The sequence below is a fragment of the Dipodomys ordii genome, unplaced genomic scaffold (assembly GCF_000151885.1).
Source record: "Dipodomys ordii isolate 6190 unplaced genomic scaffold, Dord_2.0 Scaffold86, whole genome shotgun sequence".
Lineage (NCBI taxonomy): Eukaryota > Metazoa > Chordata > Mammalia > Rodentia > Heteromyidae > Dipodomys > Dipodomys ordii.
The window spans coordinates 5,176,034-5,202,686 of NW_012267302.1; the positions used below are offsets into that span (position 1 = coordinate 5,176,034).

At 42.7% G+C, this 26,653-nt stretch overlaps 1 protein-coding gene across 1 annotated transcript in view; it reads right to left on the reverse strand.

Moving 5' to 3' along the window:
* Kcnma1 (potassium channel, calcium activated large conductance subfamily M alpha, member 1) overlaps positions 1–26,653 on the reverse strand; it is a 697,588-nt gene that overhangs the window by 56,774 nt on the left and 614,161 nt on the right. The window contains exons 21-23 of the mRNA XM_013025679.1: positions 11,514–11,637; positions 6,916–7,140; positions 3,054–3,246 (exon numbers count right to left, since the gene is read on the reverse strand). Coding sequence (XP_012881133.1) covers positions 3,054–3,246; positions 6,916–7,140; positions 11,514–11,637 — 542 coding nt within the window. The remainder of the gene's footprint in view (positions 1–3,053; positions 3,247–6,915; positions 7,141–11,513; positions 11,638–26,653) is intronic.

Sequence of the window (26,653 nt, forward strand, 5' to 3'; positions counted from 1 at the left end):
CAGGAGGCCTGGAGAATGGCTCCTCCTGGGCACAGGTCCCCATCCTGGGCCTATTTGGGCTGTGAATGTTTCTTAGTCTATGGAGCTGCTATAACAAATAGTGGCTAATGCATGACAGAAGTTTCCTTCTCACAGTTCTGGAAGCTGAGAAGGTCAAGATCAAGTCATCAGCTTCTTTGGTGTCTGAGAGAGTCCACTTTCTGGTTCATAAGTGACATCCTGTAGTTTTGTCTTCATATGGCAGAGAGGGGTCTGAAGTTTGCTAGTCCTCTTCCATAAGGCTCTAATCCCATTCATGAGAGCTCCCTCTTGTGACTTAATCATTGTCCACCATTCTCTGCCTCCTAATCACAGTTCAATGAGGGCTTGGATTTCACCGCATAGATTCTGAGCTAGGCTCCAACATTCAGACCACACAGGTGTGTACACGTTACACATATGAAAGAAAGAAGGCCCTTCTTCCCTTCCTCACAAGAAAAGGGAGTTCCCTTTCTCCTTCCTTCATCTCTCTTGACCAAATCTACGTTCCTTGCTAAAAATAATAAGCAAGGCTTTTTGAGAAGAGTGGAAGCATTGTTGGCATTTTGGTCACTATACTGGATTTGAGAGGCAGGATAAGGTTGAAGAGAGTGAAAAGAAATCCTTATGTCAGAGGTACATGTCAATGAATTATACACTAAGATTCTCATCTATAGAAAGTCAAGAGGACTGAATGGAGAGAATCCAGGCATGCTGCAGAAAAGGTGCTTGTCTGCCTCCCTTGCATTCTCCATTTCATCTCTACCCAAAGTTCTGCCTCCAGTCCTACTGCGTATGCCTCCCTGGGACCAGAGACCAGTCTGTCCTGGTTGCATGTTCATTGCACCAGGTTTGCTAGTATAGAGACTTGTTGTACCTTAGACGGGCATATCCAAGTCACCTAAGGATCTTGCTAGAATGAACTTCTGACAGTTAAATTTGGCCTGAGCCACGAGATTACACTTCTTACAGTGATGCTTATACTAGGGTGAAGGTGGTCGAAGACACGTTAAAGAGCAAGGGCTTACAAGACAAGGCCAGCATTCCTGCCTTTCTTGTTCACTTCCTGGAAGAGCATCTTTCTCCCTGGTGTTGCCTGGGCAGGCCATACAGGGAGCAACAGGCTTTGCCATTCCCATGAGCAGACAGTCAGAGCTCAGGGTCTCTCTCCAAGCCTTGACATGGTGCTCTTCTTGCACATCTAAACAGGCAGATGCTAAGATTTTGATTTAAGGAGCAGGGAGGGTGTTGGGGAGGTCAAAATCAGGCCTCACCCAAGGTATTAATGGCAGAAGAATGGATGCTACCTGATTTCAACATGACTTCCATGTGATGTGGAAAATTGACTTTGTGATAAGCATTAGAAGGGCTGTAGAAGTCAAAGCTAAAGAGGCCGCCATTGTCTACTCATAGGTGTCAATGAAGTGGAAGGCTCTTCATACCTCGCCAGAAATGGCTGTGAATCTCTGGATCTCCAGGGAAGCCCCCACCGCCTCCTCAGTCCCCAGCAGCAAAGTCACGATCCCTTGAGAGCCTGGCTTTGAACCTCCAAAGAATCAAGCCCTATTTTACTTCCATTTTCTCAGTGTCATCCCAATGCTCTTCTTTGAGAGGCCAGCTCTCCTCTCCGTGCCAGAACCCATGCCAGGAAAGAAGCCACTGGGTGCCCGGAAACCACTGCTCCTGGCTTCATTGCACTGCTGAGCAGACTTGAGAAAGCGGTATGATGCCAAGTTGTCAAAAGTTAATGGATAGCCAGGCGCTAGTGGCTCACACCTATAATCCTAGTCATTCAGAAGGCTGAGATCTGAAGATCATGGTTTGAAGCCAGCCCAGGCAGAAAAGTCCATGAGACTCTTATCTCCAATGAATTACTAAGAAAAAGCCCAAAATGGTGCTGTGGGTCAAGTGATAGAGTGCTAGACTTGAGTACAAAGAGTCTCAGGGATATTGCCCAGTCCCTGAGTTCAAGCTTCAGGACTAGCAACAACAAAATTTAAAAGAAAAAGATAATGGATGACCAAGCTGAGCTTCCAGGAAGCCCTGTATATGAACCATTGCCCAGCCTTCAGTAAGATGCCTGTCCAGGCAACTGCAGCCTTTGTGGACCATGTTTTTTCCACTTCCTAGAATGATTGGACTCAAGCCCCCATCAAGTAGCCAACCACACCCATCCACCAGGTCACACATGACAACCACTCTATAATCCAAGGTAATCCCACACTAAGTGTCACTCACGAGGAAATGCCTCACACCCTACCCATCCATCTCCTTATTTCAGAGGTCATTCCTTATGGTGCTTTTGCTATGCTGTATCTCTGAGACTCTGAGATGACATCTTTTCTTATAACCACCTGCCCAGGATCCCAAAGTAAGTGACAGGGAAGATTGGAGGCAGAGAAGAAGGCAACTGGGTGTCATTTAAAGTGGTTGTACCACCTCCGGAAAAATATATGTGTTGACAAGTGCCACCTCTTGCTAAATGACTTTTAGTGTCCTCTGCAGAGATCACTAGCCCTTGGTCAGCAGAATCTTAGCTACAGCCTCAACGATGGAACAACTTAACATTGCCATCTCAGTTGGATGGATGGATATATATATATATATATCCATATATATATATACATATACATACATATATATATATATATATATATATATATATATACACACACACACATGGGAAGTTGTACAGCTAGCATTTTTTCCCCAATGCTCTGATACTTAGCTGGTGACCTTGGCCATAAAGCCACTGTTGGGAAAGGCTGAGGGAATGGTCATTTAAAAACTTGTTTATTGTCTGTGGAGCAACCCAGTGTGCATTTGAGGTGAAGGCATAAATCAGGGATCAGGCTGGCATCCTGGGATGGTAAGAAGAGGAGCAGATGCTGCTCTGAAAGACATCACGGCCACCACAAGTTTCACTGGCAGGCAGGCTGACGTGAGCCTCTTTGAATTACTGAGTGAAGGATATCCCTCTTGCCAGCCCCTGTCCCCCGTAGGCACAGCAGAGAAGTATTACAGGCTGTCCTTACCTTGGGAATTAGCCTGCAAGACCCCGATGCTGTCATCAAACTGCATAGATTTGATGTTGAGTGACGCCAAGATGCATTCCTTGTCCTGCAGCGAAGTATCATCAATATTATTCTGATTGGCTGACAGGATAACACACATGTCACAGAGGTTGATGTTGACAGCCCTTAAATCAGCCCGACTTAATGGCGTACCCTTTGGCATAGAGGAAAGAAAAATAAAAGGAGGGAGGAAGGGAGGGAGGGAAGGAGGGGGGAGAGAGAGAGGAAGAAAGAGAGAGAGAGGAGGGGAGAAGGGGGAAAGAAAACAAATTAAAGACTGAGCTGGAGCTTTGGGAAATTATTTAACAAGTATCTTTTTTATGCCTTGACATTAAGCTGGCCTAACTACATTTCAGGGAATAGGGGCTGTGTGCTAATCTAAAGGGTAGTCAGTGCTGATGGCAGCATTTCAGGCTGGCTCTCAATACTCAATCAAGCTATTACTAACAAACGCAGGAGGAATAATGCCGGGGTCGACATCTTCTTCCTGCCTGGAAATCGTCTTGATTTAAGGAACTGTCCTGTGGCAACCTCTGGCTTTCAGAATGTAACGAGGGGGTGGGTTCCAAATGCCGGTTTATTTAATAGCAGGTCACTTCTGTCTCAGGCTAAAGACAGCAGTTCCAACTAGAATTTCCAGTGTAGCCAAGGAGAACTTAGGGAGCAGAGTGGGTTGGGTTGGCGCTCAGAGCTCTGCTCAGTTTGGAGATGGTGGAAAGAAGTACAGCCTATCTTCACAGAAGGGAGACTGAAAGGAGAAAGAGTCCAGTCATGTGATTTTTTTTCTTTTGCTTATTTTCAGCAAGAACTAAAAACAAGTCACACAATTATACAACATAGGAATGGTTAAATATGCTATGAGTCATGGACAATGGAAGAGACTACAACAAGCAGAGACAAATCTAGCTCTTCTTAGTCTGTGATTTGGAATAATCTCTAAAATAGGAGAGCAAGTTAAAAATAAAAAGTTCCAGAACAATTGGAAAACTTTAGCTTCATTCATAACAACAAAAACCCCTCAAAATAAAATTATATATTTATAAACATATTTATAAATATATGCAAATTCAAAGGAGAAAACTCAAGGAAAAAATACATACTAAACTAATAACAGTAATTACCTCTAGGGAGAGGAAAAGAATGGAGGGTATGAAAGGGAAAGTTTGCTTTTTGACTTTATATACTTCTATATTGTTTAAATTTTTATAAAGAGAATGAATTTGTAGATTACCAGTGTAATTAAAAATAAATAAGTCAGTAAACAGATTTTTTAATCCCTATAAAAACAGAAGACAATGGAAAAATCCACACTGAGTGTTAATGACAGTGTAGGACGGTAACATAGGTATAATAGAAGGGCAAGGCCTTGGCTCAATCAATGATGAGGCCATTCACGTCAGAGCTCCCCAGAAGCATAAGACACCACCTTGGGACTCGCTTCCAGCCCCCAGCCTCCTAGGGTCTAGCTTCCCCTTGCCTGAATTCTGACCCTAGTTGTACTCAATATGTAGGCCATACAAATCCAGGACTTGCTAAATGCTTCCTGTATCTCTATTGTCTCCCTTTCTCTGATTTCTTGAAGAAGTGACTTTGGGAAAACAGATACTACAGAGCCTGTTAACCTTCCCTTATGACTTATGGCAGTCAAGATTTTGTTGTAAGTCTCCCCGACTATTGCTTCAAGCTGGTACCATAGATGAATGATATGTGGCGACAGGGGTGCTGAGAAGTGACTATGACCAGGTGCTCGTTTGGCAACCCCTGGGAGAAGGAAAGGATGGCTTTTTCTATGCTTTCTTGGTCAGTTTCCTACATTGGATTGTCAGTGCATAAGCCTCAGCTGCCTTCATCTATATTAAAATTTTTTTCATCTTGTAGAGAATCCTGTACAACTGTGACAATACAACCCTGTACAGTTGTAGACATATGATTTCAAGCCACAAAAAAGAAAGCTTTCCTGTTTCCCTGAATTGAGCTATACATGTTACTTGTTTAAATATTTTTTAAAAAATTGTCAGTTGTGGGGCTTGAACTCAGGGTCTTAGTGCTGTCCCTGAGCTCCTTTGCTCAAGGATAGTGCTGTACCACTTTGAGCCACAGCTCCACTTCTGACTTTTGAGTGGTCAATTGGAGATAAGAGTCTCAGGGGGATTTTTCTGCCTACACTGGCTTTGAATCATGATCTACTGATCTTGGCTTCCTGAGTAGCTAGGATTACAGGCTTGAGTCACCAGCGCCCAGCCTGTTTAAATAATGAATTATGAAAAGACATAGGCCAAGGTCCACTTTGTACAATCCACTGTGCTTGAGTGTGTTACATTTTAGAGGGTTTGTAAAGGTTCTGTAAATATGAGATCTTATTCATGTCCATGGAGGTAGGTGAATAAATGTATAGGGGGACACTCAGAAGGAAATACACACACACACACACACACACACACAAATACACATGCACATAAACATAGAAATACAAAACATAACACATCCAACCCTCTACAGATATACCACACATACACACACACACACACACACACACACACACCATCAAACCACTAACTTTTGACAAAGATAACTTTGGGCTCAGAGGTCTGAGGACTACATGTAGCAGCAAATGTATGATAACTCTGAAAGCATAAAATCATTTTTCTGAAATTAGCAAACTATAAACAGTAAATGTCGATGTTCTTGTGAGACTTTCATCTGTCTTTCGATGACTATCTTAAAATACATGCTTTCACTTACACATTTGGCTTCCATCCCTGCATCTCATAGAGATGTATCTGAGATGGTTTACTTCTTTAAATATTTATTGAGGACCTACTGGGCCAGTTACATGACAGGCAAATGGGGGTAACTTACGTGTACTGCTTGTAGATGGATCTTTGCGTGTTTTTAATGCATAAAGTTACTTGGTTTATTTTTTTCATCCCTAAAGTTCTGGAAGTTCATAACAGAAATAATAGTTTTTGATTTCACAAATGGAGGAAAACATGGCCTCTCCACAGGTAGAGAATTCCACCTTGTTCCATTTCAGAATATATAAATTTATAAGGAAAATGTTTGAAGACAAAATATTAATTGACAACCCACTACGTGAAGTGTTGAAAACCACAATACTCTACATCTTTATGCAAGTATACATTGACCATGATTAGAAAAGAGTTATCTGACTCCTAAATCATGTATCCCATAAACTCTCACTAAATTGTGAAATCTTGAATTCCTCTTTATAGATGGAGAATTTAATATTTGTAAAAAAAATATGACAGGCATTCACCTACATACACACATACACAGAGCCATGGAAACATTGCTGGGCTTCTAAACAAATGCATTGGGGTGGTCCACAGAGAAGGCTAACCTTGTGTATAGCAGAAATAAAGAACTCTGTTATTTACATTTATTTAGCAAAAACAGAAGGTAGCTCAAATCAAATGTTTTCTAAGCATTAACGGTGTCTTATGTAAAATGCCATCAACACTTTTAAATGTAAACTCTTTGTGTAAGTCTCACAATGTGGAAACACCTTGCTTTGTGTAGGCAAGAGAGAGTTTAGATCCTGACATGGCTAACAGATGTGATACCAACTTAACTCAGCCCTGATGAGAGACTGCACTGGCCTACACATTTCCTTTTAATAAGGTCTCCTAGGGTTTGGATTTTCCTAGACCGAGCACTGAGGAAAGGACTGCGTCCTCAGGCCCAAACCCAGATGAAGAAGCAGAGATGTGATCAAAGCTTCAATGATCATATCCACCTGGGATTTTTTTCTTTGTGAATAAAAGGGAGAGAAAAAGCATCAACAACATGATCTTGTACTTACAGGCAATATGGACACTTTAGGGAAGTTGTGAAGTGTTTCCCATTCCCGCTTGAGGTACTCAATGGAGCCCACAAACACAATGTGCTTGAGCTCATGGTAGTGGAAGTTGCTGGCCCGGAGTGGCATCACCAGGTTCCGAAGGCCAATCAGGGCTGAGCTGACATCCCCAAAGATGCAGACCACCACGTGGCCACTCAGGACGGTCATGGCTGCTTCGCTTCGAGTCTGAAATGGGGAGAAAAGGCAGGGAGGCATTGGAGAAAAGACCTCACGGCATTTATGTAAGGTCAGAAAACATCATGGGCGCAAAGAACCAAGTGAATACTGGTTGGGTTCTTGTTATGGGATAGTGTTTTGGCTTGGGTGTTGTCTGATATCCCTCAATGAGCCCAGGATTCACTATTCTATAGTGAAAAGTTGGGAGGTGGGCCTTCACGGGAGGTTCTCAGGTCATTGGCGGTGTGAGGTAGCTTAGGTGTCATGCCTTTGGTAGTTCTCTTGTGAACCCTTGAGTGTCCGAAAGGATCAGTTACCAAAAAAGGAGAAAGCCTGGTCATACTTATCCTTTGTTCTTATTCCAAATGTGATTGTTTGCTTCCTCCATGTGGTCCTGCCATGATAAGATACCCTCCACTCCTCTCACCAGAGACCAAATAAATGAGGAGCCCAATTTTGGATTTTGAATCTCTAAAACTATGAGCTAGCCTTTTCTCTTTATAGCTGCTTCTGGTATCTCATTATAGTACTGCAGAGTTTCCTCATGCAGCTATCAATTTCATTATACCCAAATTTTCTACATATTTGAGTGTATATGTAGATATTATATTTATACAACAAATACAAATAAACATGTATTCATCTGTCACTACCTACTTGGGCAACAGATTTAAGAAAGGTATGTCATATGTCTACATGAGCAAAAGATATTTTGCAACAATCTTCAGGAAGAAAGTGAGATGAAAGCAATTGTTCTTGTGAGTTAGAAAAGGAAGTTGTAGTTTCCATGATACTGTTGATAAACATGAGATCCCTTTCCACGCTCTTTTCTAAAATGGTTGGATGCCTTGTGGGTCTCTGCTTAAGGAATCTGAGTTTTTAGTTTTAGACTTCTTGGTGAAGTGTCATCGTATATGATGGCACAAGAAGATAGAATGTGATATCGAAAGTGAGGGACTTTCAGACTCTGTCTGGTTCACTACATTGCATGTTGTGTGACCAGTGACCCAAATGTAGCTTCTGAATTTCGAAGTGGTTGAAATAAAACCAGGACATGTCATCATAGGCAACAATGATATAAAATTCAAACCACAATAAAGTTTTATTGGAACACATCCCAGCTCATACATGTAGGTACTTTCTATGGCTGCCTTCACGCTGTAACAGCAGCGTTGACCAGTTATGACACAGAGCATAAGGCTCTCAAGATCTAAATCATGTATTTACAGGAAAGTATTGTTGACCCCTGTCCAATGCTGTCTTGGTGTTTCAGGGTCATCCCTAGAAGTGCTCACCATATATAAGAAAGAACCCTCCAAGAATATCACTAAAAGGGTTTACAGACAAATCAGAAAGACAAACAGACTCTTCCTCCCACTCCGGGTCTGTATTCACAAAGGAGACAAATACTTCAATGAAGAAGACTTCAGTTTCTTAGAAAATACAAAAGCTTAGCCACCATGGCTGTTTGGTGCATGGTACCAGTGAAGAGTACAATACAAGAAGGCTAGATGTGGTCTTTTCTCTGCCTCTTCTTCTAACTCAATGCATCCTGCAGTGTCTACGGTACTCTCTGACCACCCGCTGCATGCTTGGATGGCCCCATGTGGTTTACAATGCTTTGGGGGAGGCATATTAATGTCCAGTGCACATATAAAACCCTGCTTGGTTTAATCCCTAGCATTGACCAGTGTATTGATTGTTTAAATGCCAATATTGCAATTCACGGCAATGTCAGGGTTATTATAGTAACCTCCAAGGAGAGGAGGAAGCAAGCTTTCATTCCCTGATCGTTAGAATAAAGCAGAGGCTGTCATCATTATTGCTTTCTCTCTGTAACAATGCAAGGGAACCTATAAGAAGTGCTTTATAAACTGTGACCAAAGAGGACCCCTCGGGGAGCTCACATCACCTGTGACTCATGAGGAGACCTGGTGTTAGTTACCTGCGCTTCATGAACATTTTCGGCACATGGTACCACAAACAGTCAACCAATGTGTGGTGTGCTGTGATGGGGAACCCGAATTGTTTTTAATTGGCCTGGTCACATGAGAGGCTGCCTGCCCTCCCCGAACCAGAGGGAATACAAATGGATGCTAGAAATCTAGAATCTAGGGTTGGTTAGGCACCAGTTAACAGAGTGTCCCATGCCCAGATACTGACCCTAGAAAATTCAATCTGGGATCAAAATACCAATTCTCAAATGTTCCATGACAGTATCAAACAAACAACTTTAAAAAAAAATCCATATGCCTCAGCCCTGGGAGAGTGATTCTGCCAAGTTTAAGACACATTTTTTAAAAATTACTCACATGTTTCTCTGGACATCCATCCTTCAAGGCCTGCCCCGAGCTGGGCCTGAATTCATGGCCTTAAGGCCCTTCTGACAACACCTCTGTATATTAAACACACACCGGTACATCTCCCTGATGTCTGAATAGCACTCTGCGCCCCACAGCCCTTCGATCTTAGGAGGTTATTCTACCGTTACATTTTTCTATATTCCATGGTTACATTTTCTATATTCCATCCAATTATGATCATTTCCTCAAGATCAGGACCATCTCTTCTACATCATAATTCCAGAAACCATGAATGTCCTGTACCCAGTGGGTCGACAGCATGTCACACAGTTGATCCTTCATGTCCTTACCGCTACTCCAGTGTTGTTACAGAAGTACCTCTGTAGATCAACCTGTCCAGGCAGCCCCTCCCTGTCCTTTTCTAATCTAGGACCCTGCCTTGTTTCCCTCATGGCACTTCATTAATATCTGAAATATTCTTGCGCACTCATTTGCCTATCTAGAAGTGTTCTCTATGTTCCCGTAGACTGCATGCTGTAGGTATTCTTCCTCTGGAACAAGAGCAGTGACTAACACATAGTAGGCTTGCAATGAATGTTTTCTAAAATGATATCCTTTTCAGAAGAACATTCCCTGCTGTCTTTCTTTCCAGGAAAGGATGTTGACTGAATGCCACTGCTCAGGAAAGTCTAGGCAAATCATTGAAACCGTGGGTCCCTGATGGAGCACCCAGCCTATGATCTGCCACAAGTGGGAAAGGGTACAAATTCAGACTAGTAAGGTCAATGTGTGATCAGAACCACAAGAAAGAAATGTACCAAAAAAAAAACAGTGTTTAGAACATTTTCACTCCTGGTAAGTGACACAAGGACAGTTTGCTGAGAATTCTTACTTCCTGGACTTCTGTCTGTAGCTTTCCCATCTCAGAGACAGCCTCCAGCAGAATACTTTACTGGTTTGAAATGCTCCTTGATAACTGAGAAAACACACACTCAATAGAACACAGGAGAAACAAATCTAGTGGATAAGCATACAAAGCCATTCTGAGGACGTGGAAAGTCCTTATTAGGGAAGAGTGGCCAGGACCTCAGGAATGATAGGATTTCCCTAGCTGACAAAGGAGAAAGGCCTCGGCCATCTGCGGATTAGAGGCAGAAGGGAGAAAGAACCCTTCCATCAGATCTTCCCAATTATTAATCCACTTTTTTGTGGATGAGCAAGACAATAAACTCTAGGAAAGCCAATGTAAGCATTAAAACCTAAAGCTGTTAATAGGCCAAATACCCTAGAGTAGATCGGATTGTTATCTCTGCTGACATTTCTGTGACAGAACAGAAGCACACTGCAATGAAGGTGCTCAGGCACCACCCATGAGCTTGGGATCTGAGCATCCTCCTCCCCATGGTGGTTCTACAGTGTCATCAGCAAACACACTTGTCTGCCTTCAACATGTGCTAGGGAGGACCACAGATGCATGAGGTTATTATCTGTAAGGTTTCAGAGACATGCTTGTAATTAAGCAACAGTGCAGGTAGCATTGACGGATAACAGTGAAGGACAATAGTGCCAATATTATTATTAAAAACAGGAAAAGGAACAGGCAATTCCATGGAGCCATATGTTGGGTTTAAATTTCTCTAATAACCGTGTTAGTGAGGGCTATTCTCACCTCATCTTCTTACCCATGAGTGAGCTGAAGTAATAATAATAATATTATTAATATTAACCCACATATATATACTACCAAGAGAGGAGATGCGCCCAAAGCCATGTGGCCACCTGATGGCGTAGGCTGGCTCTGCTCTTAGGATGACATGGAGTAGAATGACACACATCCTGCCTCTCATGATGGATGCCTTACTGCAGGATGATTGCAATGAGCTGACAAATATTCAGAGACAGAAAATTCTGCTCTTGGCTCATGTCCTGACCAAGCTTCTAGCTGCTTAAATCTCTGTGCAGAACTTCAATCATCAGAAACAATTGAGGCCAGGGACAACATCATCCACGACGTACTGGAGGAGTCTCACTCCAGGTAGACGTCATGGTGGGTGGAAGTGGAGGGCATCAGTCACTCACCAGAATGACTTTCTCGATCTCCTTGGGCGCACACCAGTGAAACATCCCAGTAGAGTCATACTTCTTCACGTTAGAGTCCATGTTGTCAATCTGATCATTGCCAGGAATTAACAAGGGGTCGTGCCTGGGGAGAAAAGGACAGGCAATGCTAAATGGAAAACCGCGATAAATTATATATGGAAAGTGCCCCTTGAGCTATATCTCAGAGGAGATGAAAGATGCAGAGAAAGTGGCTGCTACTAGTGTCCATCTCTTGCTTGTAGAATCCACCCCATCAAAGACAACTGTCCTAAACCATTACCACCCACCTAGAAGTATACTTGCTAGATCTTTTTTCCAGTAACATTTGTGTCTTGCTCTTGCCTCTTTTATCATGAATAGGCTTTATGTCATTTTGTGGCCTCAATTTCCCCTTATAAGACCATCATATTCCTCATTCTCCGGTTTTAGCAGATATCCAATTTCCTCAGTGTGTGTGTGTGTGTGTGTGTGTGTGTGTGTGTGTGTGTGTGTATGTGTGTGCACACGCGCGCATGCACACACACACACACAAAGGGTTACTATTAGCATCGGCAATGAAGAGGAAGGAATAGGAATAGAGGCTCATGCTGGCTGACTAGCATCAGGATGGAAAGCCAATTACTCGCTCTTTCTGACTACAACTTCTGACGTGATGCTCTTCGCAGTAAAAGCTTTAACAGGCTGCACTTTAAATATTTTAGCAATTTGCCCAATCAGATTTTGCTCTCTCTGGCTGAAGCCCTTTAAAGATTCAGCAGCATGTCACTTCAGAACAGATTGACTACCAAATGCCCACATCTGGAATACATGATTTCAATACTAAACAACACCCTTGCTCCTCGCCTTGACAACTGTATTTGCACTAAGCATCCGATGATGCCCCCCTCCTTCGCTTCCCAATGCAGCATCCTGTGGATGAGAGCCTCAAGCTCAGATGCATCTTAATAAACCTGTCTTGAATCAGGGCTCTATGCACCATCCTCTTGCCTTGTCTGTAGGTAGCCAAAGAAGATGGCTCATAGATGCCTCCCCTCCGGTGGGGTTGGCAGAACCTCCTGGATTATGTTAGGAATGATAATAAAATCAGAAAGAATTAACCATTCCACAGCATTAAAAAAAATGCCAGCCAGGCACCAGTGGCTCACGCCTATAATCCTATCTACTCAGGAGGCTAAGATCTGAGGATCGCAGTTCAAAGTCAGCCAGGGCAGGAAAGTCCACGAGACTCTTATTTCCAATAAACTACTCAGAAAAAGCCAGAAGTAATGCTGTGGCTCAAGTGGTAGAGTGCTAGGCCTTGTGTACAAAGAGGCTCAGGGACAGCATCCAAGTTCCAGGACCAGCAAAATAAAAGGTCTCTGCATCACCAACCATAATTCTATTTCTGATACAAGTACACATCCAAGTTTGGAGGGAAGCCATTATTGGTTTCTATAAGGCTAACTACATAAAACTAAGACATGTTCCCAGGCAGACCTAACTGAATCATTCTCACACTGAAGTTAACCTGCCCAAATAATATTGCTAAGTCAAATTTTTTTTGGGGGGGTCCAGTCGTGGGGCCTGAAATCTGGGCCTGGGTGCTGTCCCTCAGCTCTTCAGCTCAAGGCTAGCACTCTACCACTTGAGCCAAAGCACCACTTCTGGCTTTTTTCTTTTTGCTTATGTGGTGCTGAGGAATCAAACCCAGGGCCTCATGCATGCAAGGCAAGCGCTCTACCACTGAGCCACCTTCCCAGCCCACTAAGTCAATTTTTTTTTATAAAAGAAATAGATCTACATTATTCAGAAGTGTATGATAAGGTGATTCTGTCCTTCAAACAGTCTTACTTCCAACATCAAAGGATACTTTTTATTTTTGTTTTAATATTTCTTCCTTAGAAATATATCCAGAATGCATAGAGTGAGACAATAATATAACAATGTCTTTAATTTGGTTCAAAGACAACTGGCCAGCTAGTCTGCCTTATCCCAACATAAGACAGGAAAACTTGGTATTCATTTTTTCCTGAGGATTTGCTTTTAGACCAGGAGATGACAAATACCATGTGAGAAGATCCTGCAGAGTTAGCTTCAATGGCCATGCTGGATGACGTTAGCAACTGACATATCTGGTCTAAAAAGTAGAAGAAGAAACCAACTCAAAGCAGTACCTCCATGGCCAAACTTCTAGGAGATCTTGAGGTGTTGGAAATCACCCAGTCACCTCTCAAATACTGAGAGATGAGTCAAGAAATCTAAAATAAAAGGTCAGAGAACTGGTCACAGGGCAGGGTAAGAGCAAATTCTCGGGGTTTTCCTTTAGTTCTTGAAAATGTTTCAATAAGTCCATAGATAAGCAGTGACTGCTATAGGCATGCAGACAGAAGCTGCTTCAGAGAAAAGGTTTGATAAAACTGCATCAAGCGAATATTCCCCAGCCCTTGATGGCCTCCCAAAATGGTCTAATAAACTTGTTCTGAAAATGAAGAGCCAAGTTCCAATCCTCTTGCTGATGTTTCTTGGTTAAAACTGGATCTCAGAAAAGATGATGATCCACCTCCAGTGCATTCAGGGCTTAAAAGACTAAGTCCACATAATATCAGCAAGGAAGAAAACATTGCAATAAGCTAACAAGAGCTCATTATATAAAATTTATGCCTGGAAGAGAGAAGATGTGTTTTGGTTTGGTTCTTCCAAAGGAGTATTCCTTGGAAATGGTGACCTTTAACCTTTATCTTAGAAAACTACAGAAGTACGTCTGATCATCAGTCTCCTTCACTAATAATACGAAGAAAATGAATGTGAAGTTTCACTAATTGGGGTAGGGGTCCAGATAAAGCTGAGCAATTTGACACTAGTTTTACAAACCATGACTTGTACTGGAACACCCAGAGGTAGGCAGGTAGTGTCAGATGTACCCTATTCTACACTCTGCTTCCTCTCCACAAATCTCTTGGGCTGGTCTGGATAATTTTTGTACACATCATCCAGATTTTTCTCCCAAAGGATTTACTCTGAGAAACATCAGAAATCTCCCTGAACATACATATTTCCTTTTTATACCATCCACAGGACCTGGAATTCTAACTTTGGTTTCTTTAATCAGCAAAGTGATCAAATAAACAGGAATCTCCTATTCTGAGCCAAGAAAGGAAGATACAGTCATGATTAAGATAGAATGCCTTATGAAGGGTAGGTTTCACAATGCAGCAGGAGGCAGAAAATGCAGAACATCATGGTATGTGTTAGGGCAAAGTAACCTAGGTAACATAGATAGGAGGGAGGGCACCAGAAACGAAGCTGTGCACTGCCTGTGTTTTCACTGGCAGCAAGGTGAGCTTCCTAAACAAATGAGCATCTGACCTGAGCCAGACAAGATGGGAAGGACCCATCTTAGGACCCATCTCACTCCAAGAAGTAAGGCCAAAAACAAAATAGGGCTCAAGCCATGGTGTTGCCTAGCCAAAGGTCCAGGAGTGCCAGAGCTCTTCGGCCAAGTGGATGATGATGTTGACTGTTCCAGTATGACCAACAATGAATCAAAGTTACATAAAACCGAGGTCATGCTTTTAAACAATACAGTAGCACATTATAAAAATAGAGAAGTGCATTATAAAAAATGAAATGTCTTTCAGAAACAAAATGTGTTGTTTCCCCCAAGCAGTGGGTTTGAGATATTCTAGAATAGCTGGGGATATAAGAAGGATTTAACTGCAAATGTTGGGTGAGCCTAGACGACACTTTGAAGCAGTGAGCTCTCCTTGGGAGCAAAGTAGATGGAGGGAGCTTTGAACAACTGGACCACTTTTAGGCAGAAAAAGTCCAAAGGGAGTAGGTGAAGAATTGTCAGGAGGGCAAAGATGGGAGGTAAGAAGCATTGACTGATTGATCTATTGTCTTATTAAAGACCAGTATTGCTCCAAAGTCATTGTATTCTTGTGTATGGGAGGGTGCTTAGAAGGTAATTCCAGGAAAAGAAGTATTAGTGATTACTTCAGGCAGGAGAAGATACATTTCTTTACTAGGTCTGATCCTATAGTAATTTTGAGTGCTTATCTTGGTTTGGGCTGTTGACAGATCCTTGTCCTACATGGAAAGTGAAGAGGCAGGTGGCCCTCTGCTCTTCTGCTTCTAAATCAATGATTCTGGAGTTAGTATCATTAGAAGAAAGTCCAATGGTGTGCCATTGTGCATACCAACCAATATTGCTGCACTGTGGGGAGACCCAGAGGAATCAGGCAGGTTGCTATACATTGGAAGGAATACAAGAAAGTACTCTGAACAAGGCACTAACCAACATGGTTAGTTTGCAGGATGATGAAGAGAACCACCTGCAAAGGCTCAAAGTGACTCCTTAAGCAGCTAGCTGGATCTGATGGCCAGGACAAAGACAGATATAGTCAGGAGTAAAGAGGTAGTGGCACATACTTTAATCTAAGATACTCTAGAGGTAGAGGTAGGAAGATCATGAGTTCCAGACTGGGCAAAGTTAGAGACATTCAATCTCAAAAACAAGGTAAGTAAAAAAGGGTTGTAAGTATAGCTCAAGTGGTAGATCATTTTTAGTGTGCATGAGTTCCTGGGTTTAATCCCCAGTATGAGAGAAGAGAGAAGGGAGAGGGAAAAGGGAAGTAGAGGAGGAAGAGGAGAAGGAGGAAGAGGAAAGAGAGAAGGAAGAGGAGGAGGAAGAGGAGGAGGGAGATGAGGAAGAGGAGGAGAAGGAAGAAGAGGAGGAGAGAGAGGAGGAAGAGGAGAAGGAGGAAGAGGAGGAGAAGGAAGAAGAGGAGAAAGAGAAAGAGTGGGATAAGAGAGAAGAGAGGGAGGGAATGAGAGAGGGAGGATAGCTTACAAGTCAAGGAGAGAATCTAGAGCAGACCCTTCCTCATAGCCCCAGGAGTAATTAACCCTGCTGAGACCTTGATCTTGGACATTTACCCTCCAAAACTGTGAAAGGAAATCCCTGCTGTTTAAGAACCAAGTCTGTGGCATCTGTTTTGCACAACAGGACTAGGAAATTAATGCAATAGTCCACTCTGAAAAAAAGCAGGCATGTCCTTCCTGACAGCCCTCAACTGACTGCCCTGCTTTTCCTTGAGCCTTGTCTTTTTCCTGTTCATGGAAAGGAGGATGGTGCTCTGCAATCATTTTAGTGATGCATGGACTTGTATCAAAACACACAACATCTTCAGAGAGTGGGCCAACGTCCCTGCCTTCCCCAATGCTGTCCTCATCCCTCACCATACAAACCTAAAGTGACAATGTAGCAAAAGGTTAAAGGCTCTGGAGCCAAAATGCCTATCTTCAAGGTTGGGCCTTCCTATTGCTCCCTGTATAGAATAGGAATGTTAATACCATCATTAATCCGTGGGCTCAAGGGCTGCACCAAGATTACCCAAAGACCTGTCCCATAGGTAACGTGGACCCTGTGAGAGCATCTTTCAGAAACGTAGATTATTATTGTTTCGGATTTGGTCTTGTAATTATTATAATTGAAATTGTCATTGGCATCATTATTATTGGTATTAACCTTTTCCATTTTTGGCTTGGGATCTATTCATCTATTGTAGTGATGGTGAAAGGAGTCTGGCAAGGTATAGAAGTTCCATAATAAAAACATGGGGTCATCCACTCATTTAATCATATCATTTCTAAATGACTCCATGTCCTTGACCACATATATGGTAGAGAGAAGCTAGGAGGGCACAAAATCAGAGGGAAATGGGAAAATATACAACAGACGGGCCCATCAGCTTCACTGGACATTGATGAAAATGAACTAAGCAACTCAAGGGCAGTGATGGAAGGGAGGGAATGAGATGGAAAGAGGGAACAGCTGACACTAAGCAAAAGGAAAGAAATGTACGTATCACCCGATGTGGGAGAAATAGTTGTATTGTCAAAGCTCATAGACTTCACAAACATTTTAGATCATGATAATGACAATTTTCCTTGTGAAGGTTAAAATGTGTTTGTGACTTTAAGTATCACTATCTCACAATACTGTAAAATTTATGAAATTTGTATAATCACTTAATCTTAATAAAAATGCTTTAAAAAAAACATGGGCTTTGGCTACTAGGCGCTAGCACTGTGGCTGCTCTGATGAACAGCAACTATGAGTAGAACCCTTATGAGACTGCTGTGCTGAAACTTGATGCTGTGTCTTATGGTATTTTCCCATTGTAATCATACTTGTAGGTCACTTCAGTTACTATCATGCTGTATGCATCGCTAGAAAAGAGTGTGCAGGGGTGTCATATGATTCAGGTACCACATTGATAAGAGAGACAAGATTGGTGGGGAAGTTCTAACTGACCAGGGCCCCCATCTCCACCAACCCCCCACTCCTTGCATATTCTCTGTTGCAGCCTAAGTCAAAGAACCCTAAGTAATAAAAGGAGAGCACCCATCTTTGCCAGAGTATACAGGTCGGGTGAATACTCAGTATAAAAATCACCCCATGAGCCCATGTTAGGAAAATGGGCTAAGGAAAGATTCTATAGTCAATTTAGGATAAGCAACTCTTGGTTTTGTTCCAAATATCTGAAGGCTCATCATTTTTTTTAAAGAACAACAGAGAAACCCCAGTTGTGTTACATTTTTTATATCCATGCTCCTTGCATCTCAGCTCAGGCCTCCAAAGTCCACAGCTAGAAATTAAGCATGCCTGACTTCAAGTAAAGGGGGAAAAAGATCTTTCTTTGGAGGGTTTGCAGATCCAGGAATGACACTTGCCATCAATTAATCTCAGGAAGTGAACTAAATGCCCTGCTACAACAGAAACACAAAAAGCTTGCCTTGAAGACAACAGCCTAGAGCTAAACCACAAATCCCTTTCCAAGCAGACTTGCTGTGTGGAAGCTAGGATTATATTTTAAAGAGCATAGTTCCCCTTGCAGGCAAATACAGAAAATCTCTGTGCTTTTTTTTTTTTTGTCATGACACTGGGTTCAACCATGGATTTCAGAAGTTTACATTTAAATGCAAATAACCAATCCATGTGCCAGTGGCTCGAGTTTGTAATCCTACCTATTTGAGAGACTGGCATCTAATAATCCTGGCTCAAAGAAGGCTGGAGCAAGAAAGTCTATGAGACTCTACTCTCCAATTAACCAACAAAAAGACAGAAATGGAACTGTGGCTCAAGTGGTTGAGCACCAGCCTGGAGAGAAAAAGCTAAGGTAAGTGACAGTGCCTAGGCCCTAAATTCAAACCCCAGTACCAGTATACACACACACACACACACACACACACACACACACACACACACACACATACATACACACACACACACTATCACTACCACTACTACCACAAGTAACTGAAATTACGAAAGATGAAACTTCTAGACTGACTTCTGAGTTGCATCCCTTCCCATCTCTCAACCCAATTCTCAGATCTCATTATGTAAGTGTTTTTCTGTCTTGGCAAAAATCCTACCCAGGGGGAGGCTGACCCTGCATGGGTCACCCTAAGAAACTGGAAGGTTGATAACATGTAGGTAAGTTCTTCATCCCTCAGTAAGTCTTTCATCAAAGTGGCAAATCCTGATTTTACTGAGCATCTATTATGTCAGACACAATGTGAAGTTTCTTGGACCTCATAGTTTGGCTCAAATGTCAACACAGGTGATTCTTTAGCTATACCTCCTATAGATGTAAATATAGATGCTTCTTCCAAGATAAACTACACATCAGGCTCATCCATTAGATGCCAGCTTCTTTAGGACATGTGTCTCCTACTTTTCTCCCCATGTACTTTAATCTAGTTGAAGGCAGAGTAGATACTCAATAAGCAACCACATTTTAAAAAGTTCAATGATCTCAGTCTCTCAAGATTCCTGAATCATTCAATAATGATTCATAGGATCTATTATTATGTGCACCTCTTGACAATCCTTTTGTGGTGCCAGTACTGGCGTTTAGACTCAGTAACTTGGGTTCTTATTTAGCTTTTTCACTCAAATCTGGTGCTTTGCCACTCAACCCACAGCTCCATTCTGCTTTTTAGTGGTTAATTGAAGGTAATGGTCTCACAGATTAATCTAGCCAGGTTGGATCTGAACTGAGATCCTCATGGTATCAGTGTCCAGCAGCCAGTTCTATTCGCTTTTGATATTTTGTGAGTTTGTTTTCATCTACTGCATTAATTTTTGCATCCAGAAACTGAGTTAGGACACAGTTAGGACACCATGATATGGAGACAGGAAAATAATGTCTCTGGCCAGTTAAGACTGCCTCGAGTTTGCCTGGAGCCACTGCCCAAACTAATCAACAGGGACGAATCATGTGTGATGCCTACAACGGTCCAGGCAGAGAGTCTTAATGAAGCAACTGCTCAGAGCGCCTGTGCAACATCCGAAGGCTTCTGAGAGGGAAACCCTGTGACTTCAAGCTTCTCTCACTACTCTGATTCTTAGGAAGGGAGGGTCTCAAAATGTGACCAACCATAGACCTGCAGCATCAGCATCCCCTGAAAGCCAGACAGAAATGCAAATTCAGACGTAAGGGACCCTGTGGAGCTGCAACAAGTAATGATATAACAAAGTCCACCAGGTGATTCTAAGGACGTGCTAAAGTTTGAAAACAAACTTTATAAAGTTGTGCTGAGAGTGAACATCTCAATGGATCTGAAGTTAGCATCCATCATCAGCACCCAGACTGGAAGGCTATGTTTCCATTCAGGGACCATGTCTAGCATGACACAGTCAGGTGTCTGGACCACAAAATGTAAGGAGGTCCCTAGATGCCTCTAGCCCTCATCCTGGCCCTGAGTTCAAGTGGAGAGACTGGGGGCAAGAATACATTGAGTCACCTCTTCTGACTCTGGGTGACTCTAGACTTTGAAAGGTCCATGTCGGGGCTGGGAAGGTGGCTCAGTGGTAGAGTGCTTGCCTTGCATGCATGAGGCCCTGGGTTTGATTCCTCAGTACCACATAAGCAAAAATGAAAAAAAAAAAAAAAGAATGTCCTGAAAGGTCCATGTCAAGGCTCAATAGGAAGTCTTCACTTGTATTTACACTAATGACTCTTTTGCCAACCTGAATTCCCATAGCCAAATAACAAATAAATACAGGAAGCAAGTTATATACTGCTTATTGTATGCAGCGGACAAGCCCTCTAATCCTCACTCCTCCTATTCTTCTATTCCAGAGAACACAGCCTGGCATTTGTCCTTACATCAATGAGTGCAACTTTCAGTGTCATGCCACACAGCTGGCTCTTTGCCAGTTTCAGACACAAGAGAGTGGGTTAGTGCTCAGGAGTTCTCCAAATGACATAGCTGCATGCTCAGTTCCTATACACAGCTCCAACTAGACCTGCCTCATTCCTGTGTGCCTTTTAGTTGTGGAAGTCTACTGTTTAGTATCCCTCTGCAAGGATCCTCATTTGGGTTGATTCCTGCCTTAGCCCATCTCTCCACACCGTACCTACTTGACAGTCACTGACCCTGAGATGGGCTTTCCCAGTACCTTGCCCTCATCTCCCACAATATGGCCATCCTTGGAATTGCCACGGCAAAACTTCGGGCCAGCCTCTAACCACACTGGCAAGTCTAGGCTTCTCTGGGACTACTTGAATTTTTTTTTAAATTTCCTGTTTCCATCGAATGCATTCTTTTCTGTTAGGCATTCACCATTCTCAGAAGAGGACAGAAATGAATACCATTATGTTGGGAAGACTTGGTCCTCAGTCCTGGAGGAGAACTGTACAAAATTCTTCTGAAACAAGAAGACAGATGATTATGCTCTGCTGAGCATGAACTTGTCCAGGGACCTGTGTCAAGTCCACCCAAACTTTGCTATCATGACACCCATGACTTCCTTCTTCTGTGTTCCCATGGGGGACTGTCATCTGCTATTAGATTATACATTAGGAGGTGGATTTTCTTAGCTATGCTGTCCCTGCCTTCCTTCTTCTCCTTCCAGTGGAAAGAATAGTGAGGGTGGCATTCTATCCCTGAGTTGGCTCTAGGCCATTTTGCCATTTTCTATTAGTGGAAACTGTCACACTGGCAGGCTCTGATGTGGGAAGTCTTAACAGAGAGTCCCCGTGAAAGGTATGAGTCAAAAGAGAGGGAATGAGACTTAACAGGCAGATGTGTGTACTCCACCTAATGATCAGTCAGTGCCCAAGAGGGTAATCTGTTCTCCTCAAATCATATTTGCCCTCCCATTCAGGAAAGGAAGGTCTAATATTTCCTGGGTCTCATGACATAAAACTCTCCTCAAAGTGTTCAATTTCTCTGTTTGGGGCATCGTCAATTATCCTGGCTTGGCCCAGCTGAGAGTTATCTCTTTGTGTAAATTGTCTTCCTGACACTTCCTACATCAATTCTTGTGGTCTATGCTTCTTTACCTTATTGCAAATCTCAGAACTGATGTCAGAAATGCTATGTATCCTTTATGGGAAAAAAATGTCTAGCCTGGACTGGCCCACAAGTCCCTCATTACAAACCCTGAGTGTCGTGATACCCAATGGGCCTGGGAAGAGGCTGGGGTTGGGAAGGCCCTCTCTCTCACCTCTGTATTGATGGTCTTAGAAAGGTACTGATGGAGGATTCTAAACCCCTGCTTATATCACCACTAATGATCAGTTTGGCTCATTGCTTCCTCCCAAACATGCACTTGTTTCTCCTTGTCTTCCGTAGGAAAGGTCCTCCATGACTAGAGGCCAAAGATCTCCCAAATTTTCAACTCCAGTGATGTCACACAAAATACCCCTTGCTGTAGCCCTACTAAGCCATTTATTGTCACTGGAGAACTTTTGCTATTTTCTTCATCTTCTTAATTCAGATGACCAGATTTACTTGCCCCTGCCTCATGCCTCAGTTTCCTCATCTGTTAAATAGGGGTAAAGTAATATGAAGTCAGTAAACCATGACGAAGAACATGTACTAGTATTAGTCACAGATTACCCACGTGCTTCTGGGCTAGGGAAAATGAGACCTCCTTTAAAAATTAATGCCAGGTACCGTTTCATAGCCCATGGTAATAGAATCCTTAAGCCATTCTAACTCTGTTCCACTGTGTGTTTTGCCTGTCTCCAATATTAAACTGTCAGCATTTTAAAGACAAGGATCTCTACCAGTCTATCTTACTTTAAATCCTTCAAGACCTTCCACAACCCCCTAAAAACTGGCAGGATCCCAGTAAATCTTTGCTAGCTGGAAATTTGATGTATTGTATTCATAAGCTGCTATGTTAAATTGAAACCACTTTGTGCAACTACTTAAAAACAATCATAAAAAAATCAACCGGTGCCAATGGATCATGCCTGTAATCCTAGCTGCTCAGAAGGCTGAGATTTGAGGATCAAATTCAAAGCCAGCCAAGGCAGGAAAATCCATGAGACTCTTATCTCTAGTTTACCACAAAAAGCTAGAAGTAGAGTTGTGGCTCAAGTGATAGAGTGCTATCCTTCAGCACAAAAGCCAGGGACAGTGCCCAGGCTCAGAGTTCAAGCCCCAGAGCTAGAAATAAGTAAATTTTTAAAATCATATCTATCTATCTATCTATATCTATATACATAGATAGATATGATTTAAAAAGAAAGAAAATTGAAACAGGCAGCTGAGATAGACAGCCTTTTAGGGTCCTAGGTGGGGGTACACAGTAAGTATTGTATGATCCCGACACTCTGGAGAAATATTCTCATCACCTAAAAGGCACCTGTGAATAAAACTGCTTGAAGGTGGACCTGGAATTCAGAAGTGGGGATTTCAAAAATCTAGGAATCTGCTATAACTGTACTCCAAATGGTTTTCAGGGTACTGGGGCTGTACTTGTACTGACAACTATCCCTCAGCTTTTTCTGCTCCAGGCTGGCTCTGTGCCACTTGAGACATACTTCTACTTCTGGCTTTTTGGTGGTCAACTGAAGATAAGAGTTTCACAAACTTTCTTGCCCTGGATGGCCTTAAACAGTGATCCTCAGATTTCAGCCTACCTGACTAGCTAAGATTACAGGCATGAGTTACCAATGCCTGGCTCAATGTATTTTCTTTTTGTCTTTCCTAGAGAGACTTTCTAGAGGGTACTCATAGAAAAGGATATACAAAGCACTAAATTAAGAGCACTTGCCATTGCTATTTAGAGAGAAAGTTATTTCCCTCCAGGGCTTTTTACAACTATGGGAAGGCTGTCTCTGGAGCTTGGTATAGGAGAAACTCCTTAAAGGATTCCAGATTATGTGATCACCAGAGAAGAGACCTACTAGATGTATGCATGGAGTCAGGGAGCTGGGACCTGCACAGCTCACTCCTGGGTGGGTGGGAGCCAGTGGTTATGATATGTGTTCTTGGTTTGGCACATAGACTCTCAGCATGTGGCTCTGCTTGGGAGAGTTGTTTTATTCTGTCGGGATGACTAAATAATACTACCTCTCCATTCAGACACACAAAGCAAGGCTGTTCACTTAATGACCATACAGAGAATTAAGTGACACTAAAACACCAAGCCAAGACTGGTACTGGAACAAAGGGGAGACAAGGACCCATTAGTGAAGGGTCCCCACAGCATTTTCTGCTGGCAGATGATTAGAAGGAACCTTCACAGTGAAGCCTGTTTTATTTGCAGAGGCCACAGTGGTAAATTAAAGCCCATCTTGGCCCATTCTGGGCTCTGGGGTTTCTCTTGGAGCTGTTCCTATCACTGTCCATAGGCCACTAAAACCTGCCCGCACTTGGGGTGATTGATTTCTGCTCAAACAGCGAGCTGCAAAGTCATGTCGGAAAACCCACCTCAAACAAGCCATTAGCTTCCTTTATGGATTTTTTAGCTCATAAGGAATAGGGCCTTGGAGGCCTCCTAACTTTTGAAGAGTAGACAGGGGTGGGGATGGGGGCAAATGAGAAAGCCAGAAGAAGGTGCGTGTACCCCCTTCGCTGTGTTTTGCCAATCAACAAGAGGGATCTAACAAAAACAGTCTCCCCAGGCTCATGGCGGGTGTTGGATATTCAAAAGCACACCAAAAGACCCTCCAGATAGTTCCGTCATGTAGAAACTAGAAGGTACAGAATAGACAGGGCTCAGCTCAGCTCAGCAGATGGCCTATCCTTGCTCCTCTGACCTCAGTCGGAGGATGTGGCAGTACCTAGGAGCTACAAAGTCCAGGAATGGGGGAGTGTCTAACACTTCCTGACTTGTCAGGCATGGCCCAATCCAACTGAGCCTCAATGGAGAGCATTGTGGGCAGGTGGTGTGAAACATCCCAGCGAATGTCACTGCGGTGGCAGCAGCATCCCACAGGCACCAATATTAGAAGCCCCGAGTTCTGTAGCTTGGCAGGTTTTAGCTCACACCTGACCCCCGTTTAGCAATTCTGATGTACGACGAAGCAGACAGCTCTGGCCTGGGATGACTGCCTCCCTCAGCCCCTCTCCGGCAGGCAATGAAAGCAAGATCCACTTTGAAAATTCTCCCCCATCATGCAAACTGACATAGGCATGCTTTTCAAAAACCCACAGCCAATCTGTTGATCATTACTTATTTACAAAGGCCTTCGGGCAGAAAGTCCTGTAAAAACCATACTTGATACGGTATACACTAGCTTTTTCTGCTTGTGGATAAAAAAAAAAGTCCCCCCCCCCAAGGCTACCTCAAACCATCACTTTCTATTGCACATAAAATGGAGCGTGTAACACTAAAGTATTTAATATATATGGTATAATATATCTACAGGAAAGGCATTTGTGTAGAAGTATGTTACCCTGGATTTGGTAATTTGATGTTTTGCTGAAGGCTACGACTTAAAAAAGCCTCCACCTCATACAGGAGACCTGTCATCTTGGTACCCAAGAGCCAACAGAATAAAGAAGTACCCTTAAGCAGCAAAACTTTGACACAGCTTTGAAGCATATGAAAACAGTATAACTCCTTAGAATTATTATTGCTCAAGATCAAAGCAATGAGCCATACTTTACATAGCAAACAGGGACAGAGAATTGGGCTCCAAAGGGTTCAGATTTTCCAGGCTTCTCTTTATTTATTTATTTGCTCCTCTAAATTTAGGCAAAAGAAGTATAATGGGTGTTTCTCTCTCTCTCTGTGTGTCTCTCTGTCTGTCTCTGCCTGTCTCTGTCTCTGTCTCTCTCTTAAATGGAGAAAACTATTAGCATCAGATAAGTCGATTACTTAAAGGTGAGTAAATAGGAAGGCAATGCTAGGATGACAACCAGTGTCATAAAAAAAGAGCAGCTTGGCAGTTGGAGCATTTTATTCCCCCTCATAAACTGTAAACAAGCATGTAAATCAGCAGTGCCCCAGCATGGCTGAGCTGGGGGATGGAGCACTCTTCAGTGGAGATGGTTAATGGGAATGGATGGTCATAAAGGCAGAGGAGGTAGTGCTAGTGAAACTTCCATCAAGTAACCCAAGTGCACCACTACTGAAGAAGGACAGCTCTCGCCGATGTCCTGGGCAGGTAGACAGATGTGGAGGGCTAAGGAGATTAAAATGTGCCGAAGAAGAATGGAGAGCAACATGGCTGCATCTCAATAATCAGAGAAGGGAGAGGAACCAAAGGCAATGGAAAAAGGGGAAGTCCTGTTAAGGTGGCTGGTGTCCCTATGGCAGAAACCATTTAGGAGAAGCAGTGCAAATCTGAAATCACTTTTGGATCATGGAGGTATTAAGAGGGTTTGGATGTCAGGAGAACAAATTTATTGGGATTGGCAGATGAATGACAAAAAGGGAAGATGAGAGACAAATAGGTCAAGAATAGGAACTTGTAGAACTATGTGGAAAGTCACTTACTATTTCTATAGGGAGTGCTATATCTAGAGTTCTTTCATTTAGAAAGGAAGACAGAGAGAAGGAGAGAGAGAGGAGGAAGAACAAAGTAGGGAAGGAAGGAAGGAAGGAAGGAAGGAAGGAAGGAAAAGGAAAGAAGGAAGGAAGGAGCAAACATGCTGTATTTCATAATTAATATTGCTTTTAGGCTGAGCACAACTAGATTACTTTTGAACTTTGCGTTGGCAAGTCCACAGATTATTAGACTTTTTTTCTCAGTCAAAATCAATTAGCAGAAATTTGATTTCAATCGACAGGATAAAAGGAAGGTAATCTTCAGGTTCATTTTTGATTGTGATGATACATCTCACATATGGCCTTAAGTACTGAAAACAGTCCTCCGAGG